At 39.1% G+C, this 26,194-nt stretch overlaps 1 protein-coding gene across 4 annotated transcripts; it reads left to right on the top strand.

Moving 5' to 3' along the window:
- Positions 1–695: 695 nt before the first annotated feature.
- Positions 696–18,759, top strand: Lipn (lipase family member N). Of its 4 annotated transcripts, none has more exons than XM_051199898.1 (10): positions 696–944; positions 2,168–2,250; positions 2,798–2,915; positions 5,857–6,055; positions 7,603–7,712; positions 9,824–9,960; positions 12,586–12,732; positions 15,446–15,517; positions 16,015–16,086; positions 18,343–18,759. In XM_051199898.1, the coding sequence occupies exons 2-10, from the start codon at positions 2,242–2,244 to the stop codon at positions 18,574–18,576; spliced, it is 1,098 nt and encodes a 365-aa protein (XP_051055855.1). In that variant the 5' UTR covers positions 696–944; positions 2,168–2,241; the 3' UTR covers positions 18,577–18,759. The 4 variants fall into 4 exon arrangements, with proteins under 4 accessions (XP_051055855.1, XP_051055854.1, XP_051055853.1 ...); XM_051199897.1 differs by having other exon boundaries at positions 696–1,073; XM_051199896.1 differs by having other exon boundaries at positions 696–1,073; positions 2,135–2,250.
- Positions 18,760–26,194: the final 7,435 nt, after the last annotated feature.

Here is a 26,194-nt window from a genome sequence, read left to right as displayed (position 1 = left end):
AGTTGAAATGAATATGGAGTAATGATTAAGCTCTTCTTGTTCCAACAAGCTGAGACTCGCCTCTTACTCCACTTTTGTGTAATTGGCATGAAATTTCCCATTCAACTGAAATGGATCCTAGGATTTGAACAAATATGCTTCATTCCTGAAAGGATTTCAGTGTAAGACCAAATAGAAATGCTTATACTGTACTGGTTTAGGTTCTGTAGGTTTACAAGAAGACATAGAGGTTGCAGCATACAAAACTCCATTTTGTATTGCTCATGTGTAATTTAGAGCTAAAGTGTTTTCCCTTTTTTAGGCATACATCTCTACCTTTTTTAAGGAAGAAGTTAGATGTTTTCTAGATCCACAATCAAATTGATTGTTGCCAAAGTTTACTATAGGTCAAAGTCCTTTGACATGTGGGTTGGCTTCCTCTACCACACTCCCCCTGGTCTTATGTCAAGAATTGGATTACATCTCAACTGACTCATAGTCACATGCTTCCCTGCATACTACACAGCTGACACCAGTACTTTCATACATTGTTTCTGTGGATTCCCATCATGATGCTGATGATGCTGTAGGGTTGGGAGGGGAGAGCCTGTTATCTGATTTTGTCCAATAGGATTCTGAGCTCATGTGAAGCACTGGCATGAAAAGGTTGCTGATTCCTCTCAACAGTGACAGACACTAACTGCAAACATCAGTGAGACTCAGCCAAACTGGTTATTTGGCATCATGTAGACCACTATTTCCCAATCTACAAGTGCATCATGCATTTGGTGTGCCGGGGAGACGCCTTGGGCGTGTCATAGTCCAAGGTTTCCTCATTTCCACCAGCTTCCTGTTTGTTACTTCTCTAGCTTCTAACTGTCACTACAGCTGTATCTCACTCTTCAGCCTGATGTCAAAAGCAAAAGTACAGAAGTCCTCTGGACAGGGGAAGCTCACCTAACTAGGTAAGATGGAGACTCATCACAACCAGGAGGCAGATGTGAATGGCCATAAGGTGAAGGGCTCTGCAGTGAGGCTGTCTGCATGCCCATCCTAGACCTGTCACCTGCTGGTTCTGTGACCTTGGGCAGATCGTAAGTGTCTCTAAGTCTTTGCTTTGCTATTTGTGAGGATGTATCAGTAACGCATGTATGGAGCTTTTCTATATTTAAGTAACATAACTTAAACATTGAAGACCATGCCTTTGAAGTTTTCAATAGATATTATTAGTGTCATTTTCTTTATGAGCTGACATCTCCCATTATTTTTCAAATTACATATAATATCTATAGACAGTATTTGAAAGAAGATGCAAGATGTATAAGAGGCTATTTGCATAAAAGTAAACTGTGCTTTTAAAATTTAGACATTAACTGGATATAGTAATGGATTTCTGGTATTAGCCTCTTGCTCATCTTAACAAGAAAAATAGTAGAAACGTCTCTAAGGAATTTACATTGCCGTGTGTTATGTCTGTCACTGTCACTATGAACAAGTCGTGATATTATTATCTTAATGATACTAACAAAAAAAAAAAAAAAACTAAGACACATAGAGTTTAGCATCCTTATCCACAGTCAAAAAGCTTGTTTGTGGGGAGACTGAACTTCAAGTACTGGTTGACTTATTTTAGTAGCATCAAGGAGATGAGCTCACCTGCTCAGATGGTTTGGTCTGTTTGAAGATATGATTCTTTGAGCTATGGCAATAGAGTATGACTACATATGGAAATGTGCCAGGATGAACTTTGGAAAATGTGCATGGGAAAGTATCACTTCTCCTGAAACTGACTACAAGTTTGATGACTTAGTGGAAACTCCATCTGCTCATTGTTCCCATGTGCTTTGTGGATGAAAGGCAAGGATACAGATGACTCCACTGTTTAATTTGCCATAATGTCAAAACTTGCCTTTTGAACTAACAGATGAACAAAGACAGAGCAATATAAATACCTTAGTTAAAACAAAATCTGAAAGGCCTCCAGATTGGGTTAAGTTTACTCCATGAGATGACTAACACATCAAGTATTTGTTTCTTCCATAAAGCACCAGATTTCTCTGCTGTCTTTTGAGGTTTCCACATGGTACTATTTTAATTTTAGTCATAAACATAGATGGATAAGATTAACCCATAAACATTAAATGTTTTGTGCCAGGCATGCCTATGATGTGGTTATTTTTAACAACAGCTTGTTTGATACGTGGAACTTTAAGTATTAGTGAACTCTTGGATTTCGAAAATGAAGTGAATCCTGAAGTGTGGATGAATGCTGTAAGTCCAAACAACTTCAAATAAAACTGGATTAATGGGTGGTGGGATTGCAAAAGGCCCAGCCTTGCTACAGGAAAAATCTTGGATGGGATAAACAGTTTGTAACATTTTTGCAAGTGTCAAGCTGGTAAATCGGCCCCTTTGACTTAATAGCTGATATTTTCTAGCTGTAAGAAGCAGAACATGCTATGTCTTTTACATTCTTCAATAGCCCTTTTAAAGTCATGCTTTTAAAACTATTTGGATAACTCATGACAGCATTCTCCTGGCATGGAATTTTACCATCTTTAAATCTAAAATGAAAGTCAAAAGACAAATAACAAGGAAACATAGCCTACTCAGATCAGTCAATGCTAAATACTCACCCCAATATTTATGTAGGTCCCTTCTAGCGTATTGTTTATTTTTATGAAGACCTTGTGTAATAAATTTAATTTTACAACTACCCATGGCTATAGATTTCATATAAGCCGCCCCATAAACTTGTTAGTCACTTCATGGTGACTCCTGAGAGACAGAGCTGCAAATAACCCTATGTCTACAACAGAGCGAAATCATCATCTACAATGGCTACCCTAGTGAAGAGTATGAAGTCACCACTGCAGATGGGTACATTCTTGCCCTCAACAGGATTCCACACGGGAGAGCACAGGCTGAACACACAGGTACAGCAGGCATGTCTCCTGGGGAGAAAGATGCATGACTGAAATTGAATGCTAGCTATTCATCAGGAGAGGGTTTGAATTGTGCACACTGGTTTGAGTTACTGTAGTGGTCTTTTAATGGCAAAAAAAAAAAAAAAAGGGAGGCTCACTATTTTTCTTTCATTTCCCTGAAGACTCAAGGGCAAGACAGATCTTGCTAAGGAAAATCAGGCCTAGTCCTCCGGTGTGAATACCAAGGTGGAAACTACCTTTATTAACTCATTATTGGCTTCTTGGGGGTAGGGAGGACTAGTTTCCTAGCTGTTATAAGGAGGTTTGCTAGGCTGAATGAAGTTGACTCCAGTGAGATACCCAAATGTGCCTCCTCTGATCCCTCTAGGATCAATGGGTCTCTTCTCTCACCACGGGCTTGAATAACAGTGCATTTCTGAAGCTTTCTCTAAGAATGAAAACTAACGTTCAGGCAGCCATGATCAAAGGGACAGTTTGTGAAATGAATGAGCCAAACATGAAAAAGCATGGAAATTATACTCTAAAAGAAAGAGTTAATTGCAGCTACCCTATGCAGAGGGTGAGTTAAGTGTAAACAAAAGATTTCCAAAGGATAGGGGGGACTATTTTATTGACACCTGCTTACCATGTTGGTCCTATAGCTTCTTTTCCTCCATCCATATTCAATGGCAGCCAAAACTACCAGAATCAGTGCTATATAACCTGCCCCTCTGAGAAAGGAATACACAACTCAAGAGTTTTCAAATGAAAACTCAGAATGGCATGTGGGCAATTCTGCCACACAGAGTATAGTTTTCCAAGTTAGATCTAAATGTAAAGAAACCAATAAATAATTTTAATAGAATATCTACTCTAGGAGATGGGTATACTCAAAATAATGCCGTGCTACCTTCATTTCAAAATAGAAGAGCATCCTGGGTCTTGTTTATTTTTCAATTTGTCTTTATTAAATCGGGCAACAAACAATGGAGGAAAGAGTATGGAGAGAAGAATGTTACAGGGATAAATTCAAGGAGAGAAAATTGTGAAAAGAAATGGAGTTGAAAATTACTTGTTAGCTGTAGTGTTCTATATATTTTAGTCACTTAAAACTCTCAGCAAACACTAGCCATCTCCATTTACAGATGATGGGGACAGGCAGTCTCTGAATCAGGCACCAAGTCATGCAAATAACAAGTGACAACACCAGGATTTAAATCTGGGCAGCCTGACTCCAGGACCTATATCTTTAGTCATTAGTTATTGTGCTACTCACTGCTCCTGCTGTTCTTGTTGCTGCTTTGCTTTTTTTTTTTTTTTTTTTTTAAATCAACATCCCTGGTTCTCTCACTTCACTGAACAGCCACTCCCTCATGTGTTGGGGGCGGGGTTTCCTTTGTTCTTTGCTTTTTAGAGGCCTGAAACCCAGTTCCCAAATAAACACACAGAGGCTTGTTCTTTCTTATGAATGCCCAGACTTAGCTTGGCTTGTTTCTAGCCAGATTTTCTTAAATCATCCCATCTACCTTTTGTCTCTGTTTTCATCTTTCTCCGTTTCTCTGTACCTTTCTTTATTTCTTACTTCAGCTGTGTAGCTGGGTGGCTGGCCACTGCAATCTTCCCTCCTCCTTTTGCTCCTTAATTTCCTCCCAGATTTCTCCCTCTATTTATTCTCTTTGCCTGTCAGCCATGCCTATCCTTTCTCCTCCCTTGCTATTGGCCATTCGACTCTTTATTAGACCAAGAAGGTGTTTTAAACAGGCAAAGTAACACAGCTTCACAGAGTTAAACAAATGCAACATAAAAAAATACAACATATATTTGTATCATTAAACAAATGTTCCATAGCATAAATGAATATAAAACATTTTAAAAAGAATATTCTACAACACTTGTGAACCTGGGATTGGGTAGAAGAATGTCTAGTTTTTTCTATTTTCATAGCTTGCAAATTCTCCCAGTGAGCAAAAGCTGGAAACGGTGGAAATTTTGACAATGAAGTAATCTATGCACACTTACATGTACCTCCTTTTCCTCCCTAAGTCTGATGCAGAACTCTATTAACCATCTAAAGCTTTGCATCTTTGCAAGAGATGCTTGCAAATGCTAATCAACATAGAATGGGAGTATGCACTAATAAACCCAACTTAAATTGAAAATACCATGAGGAAAAAATGTTTGATACACCCAATTAGCTAAATATAGTCCAAAACCACAGTGCATTGTAGTGCTTTGCACTTGCCATTCCGTGACTATCTAGAAGGTAAAGCACAAGTCTGCCCTGTGTAGCATCTAGAAAGAGTATCATATTGTTCCTTTTAGCCCGGGGGGGGGGGATCACAATTGCAATTGAAGTATGGTTTATATTTAACATGTGTTGATTTGTACCATGGTAGGATTGGAAAACTGTAAGCCAAAGCTTCATAGGGTGGTGACTGCAAATCTGTGCATAGAGCAGAGCAGTCACAGATGTGTTCTTCGACATGAGACACGATCGGTTTTAAGTTTCTGCTCTGAAACTTGATACTAAGGAGACCATTTAGGAAAGCTATTTAATTATTGAAAGCTTGGTCTGCACATCTGTAAAATGCTCCTCAAAGTAGAAGCTACTTTGTAAATTGCCCTAAAAAGTCAAGAAGCTGATGCATGCACACCAGTCAGCACCATGATAGAGTATGTGTTCCATCCAGCACCTGGTCTTGTGGATTTAAAACTCTAAACTAACACACTAGTGACAAAGGAGAAACGGTATGCTCTGGGTACATGCCTGAGTGTGTGGCTGCATGCATGTGTGCATGTGTGCTTGCCTCTGTGTGTGTGTGTGTGTGTGTATGTGTGTGTGTGTGTGTTTGTGTTTGTGTGTATGAGAGAGAGAGAAAGATTCTGGCTAAAAATTTCTCTTTCTTTCTTTCTTTCTTTCTTCCTTTCTTTCTTTACACCCCTTGTCTAGGTCCCCGGCCGGTTGTATATATGCAGCATGCTTTGTTTGCAGACAATGCCTACTGGCTTGAGAATTTCGCCAATGGAAGCCTTGGGTTCCTTCTAGCAGATGCGGGTTATGATGTGTGGATGGGAAACAGTCGGGGGAATACTTGGTCAAGAAGACACAAAACTCTCTCAGCAAACGAAGAGAAATTCTGGGCCTTCAGGTAAGCTGTGTCTAAGAAAGAAATCTGTGAAAAATTAGAGGGGTTTCCTTAAATACAAATTCGTGGCTAATACATAATATTTTGGATTACAAAATCTCTGTGTTTTTAATATATCCAAAGGAAAAAGAAAAAAGCAGAATTAATTCTATTAGTATTTTTAGGTAGTGTTTTCTCTCAGGCAATTTATTTTGTAAAAAAAAATATGTTCATGTTATATTTATTTAAAGAAACTGTAGCTGGGATTATATTCCATACTGCCAAGTATGGTGGCTTACACTTGTAATGTCAGAACTGGGGAAGCAAGAAGATTTCCATGAGTTAAAAGACAGCCTGAGTTATATTGTGAATTCCAGACCAGCCATAGTTCAGTCTTCATGAAAACATGACCTCAAATAACAAATAAATGACAGCAACATTTGGGGAGGAGACCCAAAGGAGGGAACAGAAAAAGATTATATAGCATACAGTTTTAGGAAAAACTCCAATATGATATTTTAAAATGTGAATGAAGAGTTAATAAAAAGGTTTTGGTATTTTGACAATTTATTTCAGTAGAACTGTTTTCTGCTCTCACTAGAGGACAGGGTTGCCCCTCATAGACTTCCCTTCCAAGGGACCTAAGCACCAAGTTGACTTATATCCCGCTATTAGAATAGAGAGCACATCGTTTTTGTATCAATTCATAGCCATTTCTCCCTGAGCAGGGTTGGAGGAAAAAGGGAAAGGAATACATTTTTTTGGACTACAGCTGTGTGGAGGGGCAAAATGTAGAAAACATTTCATATGTCTAACCTTTGGCAGAACGCTTGGAAGTGTTTCTCTGTGAGGTGCCATAACAATTCTCTCACATTTGGTTGTATCAGTTTATTGGTTCCCTCGTGTGCACTTTTACAAGCTCATGTGCTACTTTATACTACTGAATATAATATCATCCTTTTTGATCTCTACAGATGCTAGATGAACATAGGAGTTTAATGTCGATATCATAGGACATTTAACATGTGTGTGTGTGTACTAACAGTGACAACATGAGATTGAGTACCTACTAACAGGCTAGTCATTTCTTCCATACAATCCAAACCCCATAACAGCCCTATAAGCCAGGAACTCCCTGTTCATTTTCCAAGTGGACATACTCGCAGTCATAACATTTAAATAACTTCCCTAATGTTGTTCAGCTAGCAAATGATAGAATCATAAATGGCAACAGTGATAGATATTGAATAACATTCATCAATACCACAGGGAAATCAGAAGCAAAAAAGAGAGGGAATGAAAGCAAGAAAGGGGAACAAAGAAAAACATAAGGAATAAGAATGAAGAACTTGAGAGAATATGTTACTCCCCTAGCCATTCCTGCTATCAGAAAATAAACAGAACAAAAGCACAAAATTTTGTATTGGTCTCCATTTAACTGAGTGCATAAAGACATACACACAGAATAGGTAGGTGGTACAGAGTTCCTGTGTGAAAAAAAAAAAAAAAGATTCTAACGAGTGCCTGAGTTTTAAAACTGTAGTTGTATTTATATGTTGTTTCATTTACAGCTTTGATGAAATGGCCAAATATGACCTCCCCGGGATAATAGATTTCATTGTAAATAAAACAGGTCAAGAGAAGTTGTACTTCATTGGACATTCACTCGGCACTACAATAGGTATGTTTACAAAGGCTAATGTTGTCACAACTTGATTAGAATTAAGTAATTGCTTGCTATTTATATTGCCCTTCATTCTCTGTCCTGTGCTGAGAATAACCCTCCTATTCTGAATATCTGTGAGCCTGTGGTCCAGAAGCTATGAGTATGAAGAGCCAACCTAACCCTTCCCTCATTTGGGGATCACAGCCCCACACACAACTGTTATGGTGACATAAGTCTCCAGGAATAGTTTATGTCCAAAGTCCAGGGAGGTAATTCAAAAGATAAAGTTTCCAGATGCCCTTTTATACTGGGAAGATAAAACTTAAGCAACAGGACAAATCAACAGATCAGGAAAACAGTACAATCCATATCACTCACAGCTGCCTCACAACCCAGACACACTCTAAATAAGTTAAAAGTGAGGGATCAAGTGTAATGTGAACAAATGGAAACTACTTGGTCACATTTGTTTGTGACATGAAACTATAATGAATCAATTAGCCATATCTATCTATATGATTTAGTATTTACAAAATAGCTATTAGAAGATAAAAATTAAAATATCTTAACTTAATCTCTATTTGTAAATGGAGCCTTGACATTTGGTTGTTGTTTTGTTTTGTTTTCTTCTGCAACACTGGGGCTAGAACTCATGGACTCAGACATTCTAGGCAAGGATCTTAAGCCACACACCCACCCTAAGCTTTGCCCAGACATTTTGGGAAAAAACCAGAAAGAGATGCTGCTTAGTTCTTCATGCTGATAGTCTTTTACAAACCTGGGAGGGGAAGTGGGCAAAGGAGAAGACAGATCAAAAAATTATCAACATGCCAAGAAGAGAACCCAAAAGAAACCGGACAATTACATGCTAATTCTATCTAATACTTCCTGTTGTTTAGGGGTCTGTGTTCAGTACTTTTCCTCCCCGATCTCCAGACCAATCCCACTGATACAAAACATAGATTCAAAGCAGGTTTGTTGGAGCCCACCTTGGATCAGAAGCCCTGGCAAAGGAATTGACTTGCAACTCTGTATGTGAATAGGACATCCTTACTGAGCTGCAAAGAAAATACACTAAATGAAACCATCATGCCCTGTTGCATTTGGGCATGAGTATGTTTCATTAAGTGCTTCTTGAATTGGGGGTACAATTATTTTTAAATGAGGAAAGAATCCATTTGAAGGTTGTTCGTTAACCCTGACTGTAACACATAAATGCCTGTCTATAAAATGCATTGCTAGTGTGACAACCAAAGAACTATCCTCCACACATTTCCAAACATCCTCTAAGTGCCAATTGTGTACCTGGCACAGTGTCAGTTGCTCAGCTAATTTCCATGACCCAAACAGCAGTGTTAACATTTCAGCAAGTATATGTGTGTTTGTTAGCGTACCTCCAGCAGAGACACAGCAATGCAGCTTGGGGAAGTAAATTGCCCAGAAACCCCCTGTAACTTCCATGGGTGCAGTACTGATCCTTACCCTTATCCTCACAGGAGTATAAATGGTGTCAGGCCACTGTTGGAAAAAGCAGAGCAAATGGAGTCACCTGGATCTTACCGATATCACGGTGGATCCAAGGGAAAACTCTTCACTCTGGGAAGCTGGAAACGGTGTGGGTGGGGCGTGAACATCCAGCAAGATGCCAAAGATAATGACAATGAAATCTTATGCTGTAGCAGGCAAGGCAGCTCACAGAATAACTGCAAACAACTGCAGAAAGAACCGCTTTATTTGTGTCTTGTGAACTGACTGCTTACTTCTAGAAGCTCTGTGACTCACTGAGCAACTTAAAATTGTGGGTGACCAACATGCTTAGGTACTTAGAAAATGAGGTTTCTATAGTTCACCAAGAAGTAGCTGTTTTACCAGATCACCCCTTACCCACCAGCTACTATCATTTCCCCTAAATGAGTTTAGAGTATTAGAAAAAGTTATGGATTACCCAGATCTTAAGTCAGATTATCTTGGCAAAACAACTCAGAGAGACATTCCAACTCCTCTCCGAGATCACTGCAGTAGGAAGATAAAGTCCAGCAACTCAGAATCCCACTCACTCCCATTGATAAAATTTTGCATGAGTATATGAAATTTTTACGAGATTGTCTTGTCTCCTATTCTCCCAGGGTTTATAGCCTTTTCCACCATGCCTGAACTGGCACAAAGAATCAAAATGAATTTTGCCTTGGGTCCTGTGATCTCGTTCAAATATCCCACAAGCATTTTTACCAGTTTTTTTCTACTTCCAAATTCCATAATCAAGGTAGGCTCCTCGTTTTGCCAAAATTTATCTCAGGATCTCTTCTTGTATCATAGATCCTTATTATTTTTAAATCTGTATGAAATAGAAGTAGGAACTTTAGGCAAACTCCCTAGAAGTCAGAATCCATGAGAATGTTCCTGGAAGTGTGTGTGTGTGTGTGTGTGTGTGTGTGTGTGTGTGTGTGTGTGTGTGCGTGTGCACGTACGTGTGTGTGTGTCTGTGTATATGTGTCTGTGTCATTAGTATCTGTAGGTACCATATACAAGTCACTAAATTCAGTCAGTTACAAGGAGGCTTGCATAGACTTCCAGCTGAGCTGGGTTCTACACCAGTTTATTGTCTGCTCATACATTTTCATGTTCTGCTTAGTTGGGCAGGTCAGTGAGTTCACAATGTGTGAATGGGAAATATTCTTTAAATTACATATGATTATGAATGTCTTGGTTTGACATTAGAAAACTGTAACTAATACACATTTTTCCATGTGTGAGCTTATGCTAATCATTAAAGAACCTAGTTTTATTCCAGTAACTCAATACCTGTTAACATGAAATAATAGAAGACCCAGAGACTAATATTGGTGTTCGAGCTTCAAGCTGAAGATCAGAGAAGCAAAGCAACCAAGCCAGTAGATCTTACCTCTACCTAGCTGAAATGGCAATCCTGTCCCTATGAATCCTCAGAGGCAAAAGCTCCCAGTTCCTGTTTCCTCCTGCCCTTTATTCCTTTCTCTGCCCAGCCATATCACTCCACCAACCTAGTGCTGGGATTAGAGGACTGTGATCCCAGGTGCTGAGGTCACCTTTGTGTGAGCCGTTTCTTTTAGAACTGAATCAATTTCATTTAGTCACTGTGGCCTTGAACTAACAGAAATCTGTCTGCCTCTTAATCCTGAGTGCTAAGATTAAAGGTGTGTATGTACCACCTCCACCTAGCTTCTATAGCTAACTAGTCTGGCTGCTGGGATTAGAGGTATACATCACCACTGCCTCATCTCTATAGCTTGAGGATGGTTTTGCATCCTGAAACGTCAGGCAAGCTTTATCAAATCATAAATAACATATTACCACAAATATCTTATAGTTCAAATATACATTTAAATATTTACTATTAATTTTAAAGCTGCAAAATAATACTTCAATTAACAATTGTGGATTTGGAATTTCATTATTTAAGAGTTGTTTTGGATTTACCTTCTGTTGGTCTAGGTTTCTTGCTGTCATGACCACAAATAGCATATCTTGAAGGATAAAATTATTAGTATTTTTTTGTCCTTTAGTTTTAGTTTATATTGTCCTTTGAGTTTGGAATGATTATAAAAATAAATATGTACAAAAATGAAACCAGAAAGAAAATTAGACAACCACTATACTTCTTTTTTTCCTTTTTTAAATTTATTATTTTACATGTCGATCCCAGTTCCCCCTCCCTCCCTCCTTTCCTTCCTCTCTCCCTCCCTCCCTTTTACCCTCTCTGCCCTCTCACATGCACCCTGACCACCACTATAAGTCTTATAAAAGAATGTGAGGCCCTGCTTTGGGACAGAGTTGTAGAAAATAAAAGAAATATTAGTGAACACATCTTGAAATGTGGAAGATGTTGTCCTATAGTCAAATGACCATTTTCACTGCCTTATTTACTTTGAACAGAAGAAATATAACAACTATTTCAAAATATGTTGTCATCGGTTAGTTTTGACTACCATCTACATCTGGACAGGGTTGGTTGAATAAATTTGCTTCTTATCTGTCTGTTCATCTGCCTGATTGTTTCCTTCCTTCCTTCTTTTCTTCCTTCTTATCTTTCTTTTGGAGACTGCCACTAATTAATATGACAGTCATTGAACTTACAGCAACTTTCCTGTTTCTAATTCCTGTACCAGCATACTCAAGTTCATAAACTAGTTTGTTAAGACATTTGCAATAGACTCATCCATCTACAATAACATCTGGTTTGTAAAAATGCATTGCTCTTCTTCCATACATCAGATGTGAGCCCAATAATGTTTGTGTTTTATATGTATACATTCTCTATTGTCAGAGGTCCTGCCTCTTTAAGACCCAGTTCTATGACTCCCTCACCACTGGTTTTCTGAGCAGTTCCTGGACTACATTGGAGATCTACCCAAGCTTACATTCACAAGACCTGAATAGTTTAACATGCTGTCCTTGTGACATCATCATGCATTTGATGCCAGCACCAAATTCTCTCTGATGTTTCATTCTCTGCTTTTCACTGTGAAGAATGGTTAGTTTATGACAGTAAAACACAGCCAATGTGTACAAGAAAAATTCAGATAAAACTCACATGTCCTTCCAGTTTGGTGCAATGGTTCATTTTAAAGTGAAAACCTCTTTCTTACCACTGAATGAGAACTTGGTAATTTATGATTAGACAGATTACAGGAGAGATCCACCATGGATAATGACTCCTTACTACAATTTATGACCTTCTGTATTTGGAAACAGGTATCTATTCTCCTCTAAGTGACTTTGTCTCCTCATCTGCAGAAAAATAAATGCAAATGTAAATAGATTCCCAAATTGGTTCATTCTTATAATGAAGCAAGTATCAAGGTACTTAAGGAGACATCTTAAAAATAAACTTCTTTTTATATTTTCACAGCATATGTTTGGTACCAAAGGTTTCTTTTTAGAAGATAAGAAGGCAAAGGCATCTTACGTCAAAGTCTGCAACAGAAAGCTACTCCGGCCATTGTGTAGTGAGTTTATGTCCCTGTGGGCTGGATTCAATAAGAAAAATATGAATATGGTATGTATAAGAACTACGTGGCTTTATTTGGCTTGTTTTAGAGAATTTGGGCACAGGATCCTATACATTCCAAATGTTTCATTCAGCTTTGAAAACTCTCTTTTTAAGAGTTGAGAACGCTGCTGTTAGTGGGTGCACCACAGTGGCCATGAGGGTGTGGGCTCAGCTGTTAGTGGCAAAGGATCAGTAGAAAGGAAAAGGGATCCTGGAGCAAAGGGGAAATAGGTTTAGGGGTGGCGCAGGACTGGCTGGAAACTCTAGGTTCTCTATGCCTTGGTGAACCCCTGTTGGGGCAAACAGCATAGGCATCTGCCAGCCCTCATGGGATGAGCCTGCTTGAGCTGCTGATAGAATTGGAAGACAGGACTCAGGGGATTCCAAGGAAGTCCTTGTGTGGCTGAAGAAGCCAACTGGAAAAAAAAGACAGAGGACTCACCTGCTAGATATCCTCCCTAATAGCCCTTCCCAGAAGATGGGCATCTTCTCTGTTGACATTTACCTGGCCCATGTGTGGAATAAACTAAGGGTGGAGAGGTGTGTGTGTGTGTGTGTGTGTGTGTGTGTGTGTGTGTGTGTGTGTTTGCCACCAGAGGCCTTTTACCCAACTGACTCAGGCCCAGATGTCTGGTCAGACCCTATGGATATGCCCCAGTCTATCCTTCCCTAGGCTCAATTAACATGGCTCCAAAGACAGGCCCAAGAGAAGAGGAACATGATTGTTAGTGCTCAAAAAAAAATCCCCCACCAGGTTCCCTCTTCCATCCCAACCTAGCCCAGAAGCTAAGAGAGAGCAGGCAGGGACACTTAGAGAGCATCCCTGTGACCTTCAGCTCCACTGGTTAACCCAGCCTGATGGTGAGGGAGAGAGGCCAGCTCTGGCATCAGGGGGAGGTCATAGGAAACATTTCCCCCCCCCCCAATTGGGTTTTTGTGTTTTATTTTATTTTGTTTGTTTTTTATGATTCCCCCCACACACACACACACACACACACTCTTTATCTACAAGAAGATAAGATTCAACCACTCCTGGTAATGACTTCGTCATTCCTTTATATTTCAGTTTTTGGAAATTAGGAGATCATCCCAAGAGTTACTAAGAATGATTTATTTGAGGGAACCACAACAAATAGCGAATGAATTATGGGTAACTCTAGATGAGAAGGACCTTTTCCCATGGGAGAGGTTTCTCGAAGGCATGGATGCAAAATATAAAATATCTTTAAAAATCTAAATGAAGTTTATTTTAAAATATGAAAAGAAAAGAACTAAGTGGCCATCTGATGCTTGAAGAAATGCCAGCTTTCAATTTGCTATATAAAGGCATGGTGTTGCAAGTCCTTGAAGGCAGATATTTGATGTGCATGAAGGATTAGGTATCCAAAAAGAACATGAACATGAGTACAGGGAAAGGAAAGATTCACTCCATCATCTGTCAAAGTTAGGAGACTGAACACTTTCCTAAAAAGCGCTAAGAATATTCCCACATGCTTGTAAGCCACTGTTACTTACAACATTCTCTGTTTACTTCATTTTAGTGTATTAAACGAAAATTTAAATTCTGGGAAAGGAGAAGTTTGAGTAAGCTGTGCACTTATTATATGTGGGTGCAACCATTAATTTATGACTTTGGATTCAAAGAAAAGTCATTGTTTAATGTGGGACGTCTAGTCCAGAGTCGAAGGAGATGGAATCCCCTTCTGAGGAAGATGTTAGAATTCTATTAGCAACTTGTTTCCTGTTACTGAGAATTCAAGCAGAAGGAATTTAAATTTGCCTAGTAGAGTGGTTACATAGCTACCCCTGCTATATCCTAACGAGAATGTGGCAATCATTAATTAGAAAGAATACAAGACAGTTCAAATAAAGCCAGTTCCAAAAGAGCAGTTCACCATCCCATCTCATGCCTATGCTTTCAAAGGCTACACCTGTGAAGAACCACTGATCAAGGCCTCCTTGTTCAGAAGTTAGGATGTTCAATAGTTTCCCTTTACATGAATCATAATATGTAAGGTACAGGTATTGTTGTTATTGGACTGCATCATTTTTCCCCCTATGATCTCCACGAAGATTAAAACAATCTTTGGAAGGATTCTCCTTTATTGTTGTAGAATGTTATCTCTCCACAGGAACCTAACAGGTTGATAGCATGATTTTTAGTTCATTTATTTATTTGTTTGTATGGTTTTCTGAGACACTCTCACACTATAGCTAGACTGACCTTGAACTCATAATGATCCTCCTGCCTCTGCTTCCTATCCCTACCACCCAGTGCCACATCTACCAGGTTAATATATTTATTTTGTAGATGAAAAAGTACAACTCAAATTAAATAATTTAACCAGAGTCCTAAAGATGATAACTAACAACATACAGACCTGAAACCCAGGATCTGCGATCTGTCTGTGGCAGCCTACAAGCCTGCTTTGTACATACCATGCCTGCACCTATATATACAATTCCTGTGCTTGCACGTATCTCTTTACCTGGTCGTTTTACCCTGCACCAAGATTTAGACTTAGTTCATGTTTATTTTTCCTTGGAAAACCCATGCCCAGCTCAACCTAGGTCTGCTCATATCCAGATGTTTCATATAGACACATATTCTGAGATGCTTTGATGTCTAAATTGAAAGCAAATTTCCTATTTGTTACAAACTCTTAATTGTTCTCTGTTTCTGATCCATTTCCTTGGATGACTGTTTTTAACTTCCTAGAGCCGATTGGATGTGTACATGTCACATGCGCCCACGGGATCATCAATACAGAACATCCTGCACATAAAACAGGTAACATCTTTGTCACAGAAAGTCAGCCCTGTCCACATCTCAGTTAATGCCAGAGGTGAAAATTTCTCCTCTCAACAGGCTCTCATCTCTAGACACTTAGAAACTGTCTCCACTTTTGTCCTTGTTGCCTCCCCAGATTTTGATTTTTCTGGAGTTGAGGAGAAAGGGTTTTATGGTAGACAGCAAATCAATTCCATTTTAAACTAGAGCTGGTAAAATATGCCCTCAGCTGAAGAGAGTTCAAGTTTCCTCCAAGAGAGCAGTGTCTGGGATTTGGCTTCCTATCTAATGGGGCTTCCTTTTCTATGAGCTTCTTTTTAAAACCCAGATAAACCATCATAGTCTTTCTATTGGACAACATTCTCTGTGCTAATATGAGGTTTGCTTCCTTCTGAGAATCCAGAGCCCTTTTCCCTCCCAACCTTATATTTCTTTGAGATTCGCTGTGGCTCTCATGATTCTTACTGTGAATATCCTCTCTGAAACATTGATTCCAGCTTTACCGATCTGATGAATTCAGAGCTTATGACTGGGGAAGTGAAGCTGAAAATATGAATCACTATAACCAGGTGAGTCACTCAGAGACTTCAGAAGAGGGGTTTGGGAAATTTTGATGGAAAATTATTTGCATAATAAAAGTTCTATATGCTAATTTCTGACATTTGTACTGATAGGTTTTTCAATTTTTAGTCTGCAGGACTTATTAATATGCAGACATTTTAGAAATAAAAGGGGTGTACACAAAGGAGAGTAGATTGCTTGCATTCCCTCCATCCAGAGGTATTAGATATGTTAACATTTTGTTTTACATCAATTTCCTTAACATGTATATTAGCTTTATGTACCTGTTATTTTAGGTTCTTTATTTTGAATTTCAGTAAGAATCAACCAATGTAACTGAATAGTTTTTTATACCAAAAATTTAAAAGGTGCACAGTAATGGGAATTGTTTCACAGGAATCTTTACTAGCATCCTGGTAAATAAATGCACAGTTCTCATGGAAACAAAACATAGAACGGTAGACTCCTTTAGCACTGTGCTTTTAATAAGCTGTTAGCCACTTTCCTCATGGTTGGTTGGAGCTGAACTTGTAAACACATTGGTGTTAAAGTTTGAACTGACTTTTTCTACAGAGTGAATCACCAGGTTCTTATTTTGTCTTTAAACCTGAGGCCCTCCAGTTTTCCCAGCACCATTTGTTGGAAAGGTTGTCCTTTCTTCAATGTGTGGTTTTTACATCTTGGTAGCTCTGTCGTTAGTTTCCAAGTATTTTGTTGTATTCAGTTGGTCGACAAGCCCTTGTTTTATTATTATAACTCTGTAGTACAATTTGAAATCAGGAATTGTGATGTCTCAAACATTTCTTTATCTGCTTAGAAGTGTGATTTTTTTTTATTTCCTTTTTTGCTTTCATACAAACGTTATGATATTCTTATCTATTTCTATAAAGAAATTCATTTGACTTTTAATAGGAGTTACTTTGAATCTGTAATGTGCTTTGGTCCCAGCTGCTCTTACTGCCTTATAGGAAACCCTGTCCTTTTTAAACATAAGCAAACAAGCCTTCCTTTGATTCCTTGCTCAATTAAGTCCTCATCCCATCCTTCTGTTTCTTCCAATGCCTTTTAGTATAAAAGTAGAAAAGTCTTATTTCCCCCTCCCTTTCTTTCTTGAACTTTGGAAAAATAAGTTTGGGGTCTGTTACACAAGAAATCACTTAAAGTCACTCATGGCTTTTAATTAGTAAATTTACTTTTCTGTTCCCACATTTTGATGTTCATTTTTATGAGTCTGGAACAATTCCCCTCATCCTGGATTTCTGTAGGCCAATGCTCTGGTTAGTTGCTTTCCCTCTTCGTCCCTTATATTACTCATCTTCCCAACCCTCCGAAATGATGGCACTCTCCTAAGATTCTCCACAGGTCCCTCTAGTCTTCTTTGGAGAATTTAGTTGTCTCCAAAGCTTTAATTTAGAGAATCCATGCCATGTGTTCTCAGTTTGCTATAATCAATCCTCTACTTATCCCTTCTGTAATCATCCCACAGCTTATGCTTTATCTGCCTTGACACAGAGCTCTGAAAATTGACTCTGCTTTGTCCCAGCGTTTCTAAGATTCCTTAGCTTGGGACATTGTAACTATTGCTCCTGGTCTTGGTCCACACACTGTCCCTTCACTAGGAGGTTTTCCAGCTTACATCTTTATCTATTGTCTTCATTGCATTTCTATTGCTCTAACACCATGACCAAGGCAACTCATAAAAGGAAGAGTTTAGTTTAGGGCTCACAGTTTCCAGGGGTTAGAGAGTGTGACAGTCATGGTGGGAAGCATAGTGACAGACAGGCAGGCCTGGCACTGGAGGAGTTACTGAGAGCTTCCGTCTTGAGACATAACCATGATGCAAAAAAGAGACGCTGGACATAGTATAGATTTTGAAACCTCAAAGCCCAGTCCTAGTGACACATCTCTTTCAACAATGCCACACTCCCTAATCCTTCCCAAACAACTCTACCAACTGGTGATCAAGGATTCAAAACTATGAGTTCATGGGGGTCATTCTTATTCAAACCAACACAAAAAACCCAACCCCCTTAAAAGTCTGTATTCAAGTGCCCAATTAGCTATCATTCCTTGCATATTTCCCTCACAAAGTCCCTGAAGCAGGAACCACTCATTGCCTGGGAACATTTTTCCCTCCACTCTCTCATTGTCTAACAGAGTTATGCTCATAGCAGATACTTATTTTGCAGGCTTTCCATTCTTTGAAGTCCACATGCTGCTTATATAGAGTGTCTTTTCATGATTGCTTGTTGTCTCTCTCACAGAGTCGTCCTCCTATCTATGACCTGACTGCCATGAAGGTGCCCACTGCCATTTGGGCTGGTGGACATGATGTCCTCATAACACCTCAAGATGTAGCCAGGATACTTCCCCAAGTTACAAATCTCCGCTACTTCAAACTATTTCCAGATTGGAACCATTTTGATTTTGTCTGGGGCCTTGATGCCCCCCAAAGGCTGTACAGCAAAATCATAGGTTTGATGAGGGAATATCTCTAAACCCAATCTATGTTTCTATCACAATTGCTTCCAGGCCCATGGAAGGCTTTAGGAAAAACACTGACGAATGGTGAAGTTACCTTCAGCATTCACTTGCTATTGTTGAAGTGGTCCTGAGTCTCCGTGCTCCACCCAGGAAAGATCTGACATGGGCTTCTCAAAGAAATGTCTAAATCTGAAATTTCAGGGGAATTATCCCCTTGATGAAGATCAGAAGCAGGCTCTCTTATTAAGCCAAGATGATCTAGTGAATATTTCTCTGCTAACAGTATAATTGAGAGAATTGTTAAAAGAGGACTTTGTCAAAAGCCGATGGTGTTATCTCCCCTCTCTCGCTTCAACTGGTCTATGGGAGCTTTGCCCAGCGCTTAGCTGTGGATCTCTGCATCTGCTTCCATCAGTTACTGGATGAAGATTCTATGATGATAATACAGGTAGCCATCAATCTGATTACAGGGGAAGGCCAGTTCAAGTACCCTCTCCTGGTGCTTAGGGTCTTAGCTGGGGTCATCCTTGTGGATTCTTGGGAATTTTCCTGGAGCCAGCTTTGTGCAAAGGTGTCAAGATCAGTTTGGTGTTACCCACGGAAAAAGCTGACCTGAGCTAATGGAAGCTCAAGGACTCCAGACTGACAGCGGGAAACCTGCATAGGACAAAGTAGTCCCTCTGAATGTGGGTGACAGTAGTGTGGCTTGGGCAGTCTGTCAGGCCACTGGCAGTGGGACCAGGATGTATCTCTAGCGCTCAAACTGGCTTTTTGGAGCCGATTCCCTCTGAAGGGATAGCTTGCTCAGCCTAGAAATAGCAGGGAGTGCCTTGGTCTTGAAAGTTAGGTGCTAGATTTCCTTGACTCCCTAGGGGAAGCCTTATCCTCTCTAAGGAGTGGATAGGAGATGGAGTGGGGGGAAAGGAGGGGTTAGCAGGAGGAGGGGAGGGAGTGGGAGCTGGGATTGGTGTGTAAGATTGTTTTTAAAATTAAAAAAAAAAAATGATTCAAAAGAAAAAAGCTGAGGGTGTGGCTTGGGTGCTAGAGCGTTAGCCTAGCATGAACAAAGCCCTGCTCTCCTCTTTTTCAAGAAATTCAATGTGAGCATGGGAATGAGGCCTAAGAAGAGACTTAGTCAAGGCAGCCATTGGGGCACACATTATGCAGCTGTGACTTTGCCTTACCTAACATCACAATTTGATCCAAAGACATAAACAAGACACAAAACAAGTCTTAGCTCACATCAACAAGCCCATGAGAAAGCAACAGTATGGAAAACCATTAAAATTTATGTTTTCCAGAAACTTGTTATGCTGCCACAAACTGGCAGGTAAGCGAAGACACAAAGTTTGGAAAAACGAACTAAAACTGAATTATTAATCACTAAAATTATCTACCATAGGACAATGACTGAAACGAAGATAAATTAATAAGGGTAACTGATAACAGAAAGCCTAATTTAGAACTAAAAAAGAAGTGTAAAGAAAAGTGAGGAAGGAAGAAATAAAAGGAGGGAGGGAGGGAGAAAGGGAGGGAGAAAGGGAAGTAGGGAGGAAGGGAGAGAGCGAGGGAGGAAAGAAGGAAGGGAGGAAAGGAAGGAAGGAAGGGAGGAAGGGAGGGAGGAAGGAAGGAAGCTCTATTTGAGGTGATGATGACTCCATAGATAAAAGCATTTGATGTGCAAGCATGTTTACTTGAGTTCAAATTTTAAAAAACAAAACAAAACAAAAACCTGAGTATGTTTGTATATACCTGCAACCCCAGAATTATGTGGAGGAGCAGCCAGGAGGCTGACTGTGACTTGCTGCTCTCCAACCTAGCTCCAGGTTAACTGAGAGACCCTGTTTCAAGGGTGCAAGGTAGAGAGTGAAGAGTTGGACACCTGACACTCCTCTGACCTTACTACCTACTCACAGAAACGCCCAACACACACACGTGTGCAACACACATATGCACCACACACGTCCTCTCACATGTACTCTTATATAAGTATAAATAAGCAGATAAACATCTATATTTCCATCTCTAAAAAGTGCTGTACCTTGATCTTATAATTTAGTAGAGATGGAAGAGTAATACGAACTTTTATCATCAGCTCTTTTATTCCTGGATGGTGTGAACTGGGAAGAGTCCTTTAACTTCTATGAAGATACAACTAAAGAAAAACTGTTAATGGTCCTCAGGAAATCATACAAAGATGATACACAGTTTAATTTAAAACGGGTAAGGCAGAATACTAGTATTTGCATGTAATACCATATCTCTCAGAAGCTGCCCACCCACCATCTAACTACTTCAATAAATACTCATAATTTAGCATTATTTTAATTGCAGTGTTTATAAAATGTCATGACAATTTCAAGCATTTGAGAGTTCGGTTTAAGTATATATCCTTCAACAATTTTACATTTTTTTTATTTTTGAAAATAATTAACTAGATGCCAATTTTATGGACTTTAATGGGCTTTTCAAAGAATACAATGTAGCATTCACACATGAAATATGCCCATTTCATCAAATTACCTCCACATTAATGAAAAGATTGAAATGCTATAGTAAGTATAACAGGTCCCATATGTTTGAGAATGCTTTAAAATCATCTCATTCAACTAGAAAGAATGATGAAGTTAGTTATACTGAGTGTGCTAATAGCCATTGACAGTGACAAACTCATACAAGAGAAAATCAGGGTCCCCTCTGTGCATTCTTAGTCTCATTAATAAAAGAATTTAAGAGTAGATTCAAATGGAGACACCAGGACAATTTTATTAGCGTTTAGAAGAAAAACTGGGGGTGGGGGGGCAGCAGTAAAACCTCAACCCCTTCCCAGAGGAAAATGGAGGAGAGAAGGGAAAAGTCATGCTGCTCAAACTGGCATTGAGATCAGACCATGGCAGACATACAACCAGGAGTCCAGGAGGGAAGGAAAGAGTAAGGAAGTTTAAGATGTATGTGGTGCACAGAAGGGAACCCAAAATGCAAAGGAAACAAGCTTTAAAAACAGATAGAGGAAAAGATACATGTGTGCTTTTCTGAATAGTTGGAAAAAGCAAACTGGCAGACCTCCATGACCCTTTTATGGAGTTTCTACTCTAGGGGTGGGGATTCTGGGAAGGAAACACCCAGTATCTTGCTGAAGGACTAATTATTCTGCGTCTCTTTAGCATGGCTTAAGGTGAGCACACCTCCCTTGCCAAAGTGGTTGAACCAGCCCTACTGGAATGTTAGGTCTTCACTAAAGCCAGAGACCCCATTTTCCTCACCAGGAGGTCCCTCCACCCCAGACTCCAACAGAAGCATGGGACATCAGTTAACATGGTTTATATAAATACAGCAGGATATCCTTAACACAGAAATCTCATTAAAGCAACACAGTGGAACAAATTATCATTAACTCAGTGCCTTCTAGCTTCAGAGTTTTTTTTTTTTTTTTTTTTTTTTCATGTTCAGTAGTCTGTAGTTTGCTTCTGGATGAAACCACTTGGGTATTGGTTCAAAGCCAAAGGGTAGGCTTAAACCTGTTCTGCCCCATCTCCTTCCTGGAAGGAAGAACTCTTGGGATTATTCTTCTAGTGACAGATCCCTGAAGAAGAAAAGGCATAAACTGCAGTAGCTTATTTAAACCTATCTTATTCACATGAACTAATCCTTTGACTAATTCAGTTATCCAATTAATTTTATCACCCAATTCCAGCATTCTATAGAGGCTTTTCTTCATTTTCTTTGATCACTAAATTTATCTGTATCATCACAAGTATCATTGTGACTACCTCAAATTCATTATTCAAAAAGATTTATATGGATTAAAATCTTTTGTAAGTATACCCAGTGGTATAATGATATAAGAATATTGTATATGTGTTTATGTAAATGTCATTTGCATCTACAATATAAATAAACTATGCATATGTTATTTATATCTATTGTATATGTATAATGATGTACAAATGTTTTAAAGAATATATGGAATTTATAATTCAACTTTATATTGTAATCATAGAGACTGTTATTGAGTATAAAGTGTCCTTTTATAGAATTTTATGCTTTTTAATATTTTGTAAAAACTGACAAATGAAAACATAGTGAGAAATTGAGCTAAGGATAGAAACAGAGGCCCAGGTAAGCTTAATGGTGTGTGTATGTAAAAGGTTTTTCTTCCTTCACTGACTGTTCTGAAACTAACTCTGTAGACCAGGCTGACCTCAAATTCAGAAATCCCCTGTCTCTGCCTTCTAAGTGTTGGGACTAAAGGCCTGCATCACCACTTTGTGGCTCTCCCTTTGCCTTAAAACCAAGTGTAGGGTCCTGCAGGGTGTTATCAAAAGAGGCCCTGTTCATTAGGCTGCTACAAAGATCACTCTGGTTGCTACACAGAGAGTGGTGCAAAGTGGACCAATAGCAGACAGACCATGAACAAACACATAAAGCTGAGACAGGCCCACCTCTTCCTCCTGTACTGTCCAAAAGTGAGCATGCCTGGAGAAGCCAGAACCAGTTCTGTGACCTGCTGGCAAGGCCACATGCCGCAGGCGGCTACAGGCACTCTTCTCTCAAAACCAGATTTCCAGTCACATTTTTATGAGTACTGAAAGGTGACAGTGACCACCATGGGAATCACATTGTGAAATGGAACAATGCCTTTAATATAATGGACGTGATGAGTATTACATAATTTTAATACATATTAAAATATGATTTGGTGAAGTATACACACCAAAAAATGAAGTATTATTAAAATAGAATTCAGTGTTAAGTGATAACAATGTGTTTTATAGACAGGGCACAATTGTTCCAGCAGAAGGTGACTCAAATATTAAATTTAAGCACATTTGAAATTAAAACTGTAACCCATGCATTTGCAAAACTAAATTGTGCATATGGATTATTTGTTTATAACTAAAATAGTCTTCAACATTAGAGCTTCATCTGTATTGGCAGCAAGTATATTTACTGCGTTAGGGGTTCTCAACATGTGGGTCATGACCCTTTATGGAGTTGAATGACCCTTTCACAGAGATCACCTAAGACCATCAGAAAACACAAATATTTACATTAAAATTTATAACAGTATCAAAATTATAGTTATGAAGTAGTAACAAAAATAATTTTCAGGTTGGGGATCACCACAACATAAGGCACTGTACTAAAAGCTGACAGTATTAGGAAGGGTGAGGACCACTGATGTAGAGAACTCTGAAGTCAAACCTTCTTTGTCTAGCCACTTTCTGCATTTGTGTGCGAATTATCCTGACAACCAAACCAATCAGCTAAGGTGAGAATGCTAATTTTATTTTGAAGGTCATCTCCTTTTTATAAACATCATCAACATAAGCCCCTTTAAAATATATATTTCACGTCCTGAAATTCAATACTTACCTAAGAGTCCCCTGGAAATTACTAAAGGTGACGATGCAGCCCATGCCCCACTGTCAGAGCACGTCAACCGTGTGGGGTGAAGTCAGAGAGAGGAAGGTAATGAGAAAGAACTGGGTGGAGTAGAAGAAAAGTTGCCATGTAGTCCATGAGCTTTGATGTGGGGGGTACACAGAACCTGATAATGGTCTTGGGTTTTATCTACATTTATTTATTTGTCTAGCTTTTACCTTTTATTCCCTGTTATTTTTCCCATATCTCTCAGTCTTTTACATGTGGCTTTAATGTTTCTTTTGGAGAAGGAAAATGTATTGAACTTTATTAAGTGGATATGCCTGGCAATGTCTTTTGTTGCCCTGACACCAGGCAACAAAACACCTCTCTTCAGAAGTTGTCAGACTCATGTTTGCCTCCTGAACTTTGGCATTTCAGCAAAGAAGTCTGAAGTCACAGCTGTAATTACACATTTTTAGCTAACCTGTTTCAATTGTCCAAGAAGTATTATTTGTTTATGTGCATGTTTTCTATGGTTATGTATTTTGTGTTTCATCATTAAATTATTATGCATGTGCTGTTTAAATCCCCTCTTTGGGTTTCCTTTTAACTATAATCTTTTTTCAACCTATACAAGGAGGTCTTCTTTGACTTAAGTTGTATATGTCATGCATTTAAATATCTGGCTGTCTGCTTTTTGTTTCAGCCTTGGATCTAACATGATCAAGGAAAACCAGTTATCTACTTCATTTTCTGAATACCTTCCATTCCTATCCTATTGGGTCGTCTATATGATTTGGCGATGAATTACATCTCAGGGTTGCTGGCATTTCTCAGGATATTCAGCCATGTGCACATTAGCTTGCAGTGTCTGTATCAGTGTGATAGCTCTCCTGTGTTTTTTATCTGGTTCATTTTGTTTCTCTTCCATGCAATGGCATATTTTATTACAAAAAAAAAATGATTCAAACCTACAAGACTGTACAGAAAACAATACAACAAATATCTTCACTAACTACCCTGGTAAATGTACACAAGAGTTTTTATAAGTGTAATTTCTCAGAGGCTGGAAAGATCGCTCAGTGGTTAAGAGCAGTAGCTACTCCAGAGGTTCTGAGTTCAATTCCCAGCAACCACATGGCTCACAATCATCTGGAAAAAACCTGGTGCCCTCTTCTGGCATGCAGGAATACATGCAGACAGAACACTGTATATATAGTAAATCTTTTCTTTTTTATAAATAGAATTTCTCATTCCACCACTTCTAGAGTATTTTCTGCATTATTTCACATGAATCTCCATACATTTCTACTTGCAAATATTCAATTACAAATGCAATTGCACATTACATATGAGGGTGCATATTGTGTTTACATGTAAAATGTTACATATGAAAGGTACCTTTTTGACAGTTAGGGGTCTTGAGTTGGTAAGGTCACCTTATTTTGGGGGGTTTGGATTGAGTTGGCTTGGGTTTGAGATTACATTAGCCCAATGTAATCACAGGAGCCTTAAGAGATGGACAAGAAGGTCAAAGTCAGAAATTTAAAGTTACGATAGACCCAAGGATTGGGATTGTAGGCTAGGAGCCAGGGAAAGAAAACTGTCTACTAAGAAGAAAACTGGAAAGGAAAAGAAAGCAGATGCTCTCCTGAAGTCTCCACATCCCTCTGATACCTTGATCGTAGAATCACAACCTCCACCATGTACTAGAATAAGTGTGTGTGAATTAAAGTCACGTTTGTGGTGATTTGTTACAGTACCAACAAGAAACTAAAAATGCAGAGATGACTTGTCACACCATGTGAGTCTGTGCTGTATGATACTATGCCCAGTATTGCAGTTAAGGTCTTGAAAGTCTCTGTGCTAAAGGCTTGGTTACGAGCCTGAGATGGCATTGGAAGAACCTTCAAGAGTTGTCACCCAGTTGGATGATTTAAGTCACTGGATCTGTGTCTCTGAAAGAGACTCTGGATACCCAGGACCTTCCCCTTTCCCGTGTCGCAGCTGCATGATGTAAGAGAATCCTTGCTTCATGTTCCTACCATAATGTAATGCGTCACAACAGTTCCAGAAGCAGTGAGGTTCACCAATGATTGAACCTTCCAAAACTGTGAGCTTTCTCTCTTTTGCAAGTTGATCATCTTGGGCATTTTTGTCACATTAATGAAAAGCTAAGTCATGTATTCAGATGTCAGCAAAAATCATCCGGAGTCTCAATGATAAACACCCTTACACATGAAATTAAGTGCTGCTGAGGGATCT

This window comes from Phodopus roborovskii, unplaced genomic scaffold (assembly GCF_943737965.1).
Source record: "Phodopus roborovskii unplaced genomic scaffold, PHOROB, whole genome shotgun sequence".
NCBI lineage: Eukaryota > Metazoa > Chordata > Mammalia > Rodentia > Cricetidae > Phodopus > Phodopus roborovskii.
The sequence above is the reverse complement of the archived record's forward strand: the minus strand, read 5'-3'. Positions and strand labels throughout refer to the sequence as shown.